Source organism: Grammomys surdaster, unplaced genomic scaffold (genome assembly GCF_004785775.1).
Source record: "Grammomys surdaster isolate TR1022 unplaced genomic scaffold, NIH_TR_1.0 61, whole genome shotgun sequence".
In the NCBI taxonomy this organism is placed as follows: Eukaryota; Metazoa; Chordata; class Mammalia; order Rodentia; family Muridae; genus Grammomys; species Grammomys surdaster.
Genome location: NW_021604563.1, coordinates 17,121,056 through 17,127,055, shown reverse-complemented (window position 1 = coordinate 17,127,055; position 6,000 = coordinate 17,121,056). Strand labels below are relative to the sequence as shown.

At 42.0% G+C, this 6,000-nt stretch overlaps 1 protein-coding gene across 3 annotated transcripts in view; it reads left to right on the top strand.

Moving 5' to 3' along the window:
* Positions 1-1,608: 1,608 nt before the first annotated feature.
* The window catches only part of Znf711 (zinc finger protein 711), a 31,081-nt gene continuing 26,689 nt past the window's right edge, over positions 1,609-6,000 (top strand). For 2 of the 3 annotated variants that reach the window (XM_028784258.1, XM_028784334.1), the window contains exon 1: positions 5,401-5,479. In XM_028784258.1, the coding sequence (XP_028640091.1) occupies positions 5,401-5,479 (79 nt within the window). Of the gene's footprint in view, positions 1,987-5,374; positions 5,480-6,000 lie in introns of those variants that run through there. The other variant, XM_028784296.1, reaches the window with a different exon arrangement.

Sequence of the window (6,000 nt, the reverse complement as noted above, 5' to 3'; positions counted from 1 at the left end):
TTTGAAAACATCACAAAAATTGCTTCATGCTTTTTTATCCTGTGTGGTAGTCACTTTCCTCCTTTAAATGAGTATCTTTTATGTTTTGATTTGATTAGATTTATTTTTATTTCATTAAATTTGGTTATATGAAAGAAAAACAAATCAGAGGAACATTGCAATGGTCTCACTTGCTGAGAGCATCAAGTAAGAATGGGATGTGGAGATTCAATTCTGTATTTTTTTTTATGGCTTGAAATTTGGGGATGTCATGACTAAATAGACACAAAAGGATTGCTTAGCATAGTGTTATAGTAATGTAAAGGAGATGGGCTGTGAATTGGAACAAAGGATGATGTTAGAAGTTTGGTGAGTTCTACAGATGTTAAGGAGGTAGAATTTTTGTGACAATTTGATTGGCCAGATGTTTAAGGAAAGGAGAGCAAAGATGGATTTGAAGTTTTTCAAAATTATCAGACTGCTGCCGTTCACAAGGTCACACACACACACACATACACACACGAGACACACAACCCCACTTTCTTTCCAAGTTTCTTCTAAGTAATCAGTTGGAATTGTCACAGGAAAAGACCATTAAGCAGGATTTGGCAAAGTATTAAATGCAGAAATATGTCATTGTATACACTCATAAAAATACCTTTCTTCATCTAGGAAAGAAAATAGAAGTGTAAAGACAGCTAAACGGATGAGCAAACTATGGCCCATAAGTCAAATCTGGACACGGACAAGTATCATTTTCTTCTTCCTCTTCCTTCTCTTCCTCTTTCTCCTCCTCCTCTTCCTCCTTTCCCTTCTCCTCCTGCTTCCTGGTCAGATAGTACTTAAGAGTGTCATACCGTTCTAGACATCTAAAACCTCCCTAGAGGTATATAGTTCTAGATAACTGGATAAACAATCACAATTATCTAGAACAAAACCATCTTTTTAAAGATTATTTACTCAAGGATACTCAATGATTACGAGTTACCCTTCCCTTATTCCTGTTTAAATAGTGCTATAGAGTGAATGATCATATAATAAGGCTTAATTCCCAGAACATAAGACAAGTTAAAATTACAACCTAGTTCATACCTCCTTTTCTGTCACATTTCATTTTTTTTTGCACATCGCCAAATTTTTCACTTTTTACTTTATGCACAAAGAAGCTAAAAGTGTCATATTCCGGAATTATTTAGTGTCCATTTCATTTAGTTCTCCTGTCTACCTTTTGATTTTGTGTTTTAAAACTTTCTTCGCCAAATTATCTCCATTATAAAAGTAATGAAGGGGTGAAGAGGGAACCTGCAAATCATATCGGTGGACTGGCAACATCTCCATGGACTCCAGGGTGGGAAGTGCACACAGGGCACACATAGAGCAATAGTTTTAAATGACAACTAATATGTATTAGAGGTGTGTGTGTGTGTGTGTGAGAGAGAGAGAGAGAGAGAGAGAGAGAGAGAGAGAGAGAGAGAGAGTGTCAGTTTCAAATGACATCTAATGTCTACTAGAGGTTCAGAGAGTGGTCATTCCCCTTTTCCCTCTTTCCCTTCATCCCATTTGGGAAACCTGGAAAACAAAAATCTTCCCACGGAAACTCCTCAGGGACGTCCCAAGATCGGAGCTTGCGCACTCGGACTCCACCAGCAGCAGCAGCCTTTCGCTGCGAGTCCGCGGGGTCTCCTAGCACGAAGCCAGCGCGGGCTCCACGGTCGGCGTGGCGCGCGCGTGCGCGCGGTCCCCCTTTGGCCCCCTACCCTGCAGCAAGGGTAGCGTGACGTAATGCAACCTCAGCATGTAGGAGCGCTATAAAGCGGGACGAGGCGGCGCGCCTCTCAGACGCAGAGTAGCTCGTGATTGGCTCGGGCTGCGGAACCTCGGAATCCCGAACGCCAGGACCTTCCAGGTCCACGGCAGCCGCCCCGCGCGGCAGTGGAGAGCCCGGCCTCCGACTGACTGGCGGCGGGGAAGGCGGTGGAGGTGGCGGCCCCGCGGCGGCGGTGACAGGTAAGGAGACTCCTGAGGAGAAACTCGGGAGCGGCGGCTCTGCCACGCTCAGCGTGTCTCCGTGAGGGGAGAGGCTCCCACCCAGCGTCTCGGGGAGGGCGAAGGGAACAATGGAAGTGGCGTCTAGTCCCCGAGCTTCACCTCTGCCTCCAGAGCCCTGGCTTCCTTCTCCTCCGCCACCGGAGGCCAGGGAAGGGTTGGGAAGTGAGGGTCTCCTCCTCAGTCAGCCCCCTCCTCCCCTGGCTCGGAGCCCCCCGGGGGGAAGCTAGAGCCGTCGTTGTGGCCGTCGGTGGTTTAGGGTGACAGGAAAATGGCGGAAAACAAAACGGTGGAGAGTGCGGCGTCCCCTTGGCATTTTCTCTGGGCGACCCCCACCCCCCACCCCCTCCATGTTCCTCTCGCCCGCGCCCCCACGTCGTTGCGGCCGCTCGCGCGGCGGGGCGGCGGTTGACGGGAGCCTTCGGCACGCCCGAGGGCTAGCAGGCTCAGCCGCTCGAAGTGGCCCAGAGCTGGGGGTATGAGGGAGTGGGGCTCTGGAGCCGTCAGAGCCGGGCTGTGTGTGGGGGGTGCCGTGTGCGGCAACGGTCGCCTCAGCCCGATCACCACCATTTTGCTTGGTGGCCGGCTCCCACGTACGGCGGGGCTGCCGAAGCGAGGGGCGGTGAGCCGGCTGGGCGGCGCGGGGCGGGGGCAGCGCCTGTGACCGCTGCGCTGCGGGGGAGCGGGGAGGGCGCCGCGGGGGACGCCTCCTAGGCTGGGTCCCAGCGCTCCGCTGTGAACGCTCACCCGCTTGCTGGCTCCGCTCTCGCTGGCTCCTGGCTCTCTTGTTCTTGTTCGCTGGAACATCAGTCGGCTGGGCGACAGCGGAGAGGGCACGTGTGTGCGTTCTGCTGGAAATGATTGAAACTTGGCACGATCGTGGGAAAGGGAGACTTCTGCGGGAAGAGTGCAGCGTCCAAAGCTGCAATATTGCTACTTGCCAGGGCTCCTTTGTCTATCTCCGCAAATACTACTTTCCCATTCTCTTGCCCAGCCACCTTACCATCATTTCTCTTCTATCCCTCGCCCTGTTGACAGCGCGGAGAAGCTCGCTCCCCAACGAGCTGTTTAGAGGAGACACAGGAGAGTAAATTTTGATTTTTGTGTTTTCTGCTTCCCGTGCATTGATAGAAGGGTGTTTACTTGAAGTGTACTTGCTTGGTTTATCTCAGTTCGATAATCGTCCGTGGTACTCTTGAGAAGGCTGAGAAGCTTAGCTATCTATTGGTTATTAAATACCATACTGCTGTTCCCTTACATTAGTTATTATTGATCTCATTGAAACTTGCTGTATGTGGAAAAGTATTCCACTTTATTTCTTTGCTTTTCAAACAGTGTGGTACTTCCCATAATACTTGCCCTGCATGTTCTAATCTTTACACTTCTTTGAGTGCTAGGGCAGATTTTTCTTTGTGGATTTGGCAAAGATAAACCTTGCTCTTGATTTTTCTTTACTTTCCAAAATAAGGTGTTTAAGAAAAACCAATTTAAAGAAGATTTGGGCTTAGTCAAGCAGTTGAAGGCTAAATGTAATAATATTTTGATATTGTAGTAGTTATTTTGGGGGATGTCTGGTGGCATCCCTTTGGCTGCTTTTTAGAGAAACACAGAATTGAGCATGTGAGCTTTTTGAAACCTCACCTTACAAGTTGAAGAGTAAAGAAAAACATTCTTAAGTTGTTTAAGAGATTTGGCTAAAAATGTCTTGAAGTATCTAATTTCTATTTCCATAATAGGTAAAGACTGTTTTCCCAAAGAAAATGCATTGTTTTGAAGGAAAAAAATAAGAAAATTTGCAAAGTTTACTTTTCAATCCATAAGAAAATCTACAATTTTCTTCAGTCTACTTTGTAAAAGGTGATTAACAAATTAATTATTCTTTTCTTCAGTAATTACATAAAAAGTTAAACCATAGAATGGCATCTATAATTGCTTTATTAGTTATCTGATAAAGCAAGCAAATGAGAAAATTGTAGTCCACATAGTTAAGTGTTAAAAATAAATCCTTATGGTACTTTTATTGAAATATATGGATATACAGGTAATTTATGGTGAGCTCCATTGGCCTTTTGTCCTCATCTTGGATGACAGCTAGTCAGAAAGCATACTAATTTGAAAGAAAGGCAAAATACAGCTAAGAAGTCCCCTCCAATAATTTTGCTCTCACACAATTTACCTAATTATTTTGGTACTTAGACACAATTATCCAGTGATATAGTATATTTTTGTGTCCAAAGTATACAGCTTAAATGTTTAATAAAGAGAACTCCAAGATTCTTCTGCCTGCTGGGTGGCTGTTGCTGTACAGCAGGGGTGGGGAGGGGGGTGGAGGGGGGAAGCTTAGCCATACCCTAGTACTTAAGAACTTATTTTGTTTGTGTGAAGACATTGTTCTAAAATTTTCATTAAGGACATACCTTTGTGTGATATGAGTCAATATAACAAACACCTCTGAGTAGCAATAAGATAAATACCTTTAAAAATACACACATTTTTATTGTTTGGTTAGAATCTTTTGTTGCTAGGGCAATGCACATATGCTATGCAATTACAAGTAATACACTGAGTGACGACCTCTGGCTTTCTCTTACATATTGCTTGGTTGCCCTAATATAGGAAATGAAAAGGGTTCAACTATTTAAAAATTTCCATGAGAATAGCATTATTTTTATCAATATTACTGAAAATATCAGTGTACAATTCTAAATATTTATATGTGATTGATCTTATCTTTACCATATTTAGGAATCAGTCATGTTTCATGAGTCCTCAAAACTGTGAGACAAGAGAATATAGTAGAGTGAGGCCAGAAGTCCTTACTGGTTCAAAGAACTCCGGGGAAACTTGTGATAGAACATTTTGCATTATAAGTAGAAACCCAGGAACCAGAGGTGAATACAATATCTGCAGAGCTCCGCTGCAGGGCTGATCTGGTTCTGGAAGAAATGGATGAGAACTACTGGATGAAATTCACTAATACTAGACACCTGAGTCCTCTAGTAATGTATAAATATCACAACTATTAATCTGTCATCATCTTTTTATTTATTAAGTATATTTTAACTGGACATCAGTCTTGCAGTTTTGTTCTTTTGCTTGTTTTTTAGTCATATTCCTATGGCTCATTACCATAAAATGCCTCATTTTCTGTTACCCTGGCTTTACTTCCACCTGCCCCTCTTATGTATGGTTCTCACATAAAGCATCTAAGCAGTTTTGAATTTTTCTTTTCTTTTGTAATGAGCTTTGCATACCTGATTGAAAGACATAATTTCTATTGTATTTTTCTCAAAACAACTAACTTGAAATAAATGCATTTAAACTCTCTTTCAAACTATTTGTTTTACAGATACTTGTGAATGAGCTTTGCTAAGAATGGATTCAGGTGGTGGAAGTCTTGGATTGCATACTTCAGATGCTAGAATGGCTCATACCATGATTATGCAGGATTTTGGTAAAGCATTTTCTTTGTTGTTCTTAATTATTGTAAAGTAAGAACATATTAAAATAAACCAAGAAATTATAATTACGATGAAGTTTTTAACTTGGAAAATAAAATTGTACAGTTTATTTTCTTAAAGGCATATATAAAAACCTATTTAAGGTTATATACTTTGTGAAAGGGTTGAAATAAAGATTTTGGATATAAAAGAAGTATTTTAGTAGAAATGAAAAACTATGCGTGAGTGCTTAATTGTATCATGTGATAGTATATATTAGTTTTCAGATATAGAAAATATTAAATCATATTAAGTTGCATTGTTCACAAAGCTAAAAAGGGAAGTTCTTCTGTCAATAAAAACAATTAAGATGATTATAAAGACAAAAAATGTAAATCATATACTTAGCAATCATGTCCAGATATCATTTCCTCAAGGTTATTACCAATAGAATACACTTCTTTTTTTAAAAGGTTTATTTATTTATTTATTTATTTATTTATTTATTTGTGTGTGTTCATCTGTCTGTCTGTCT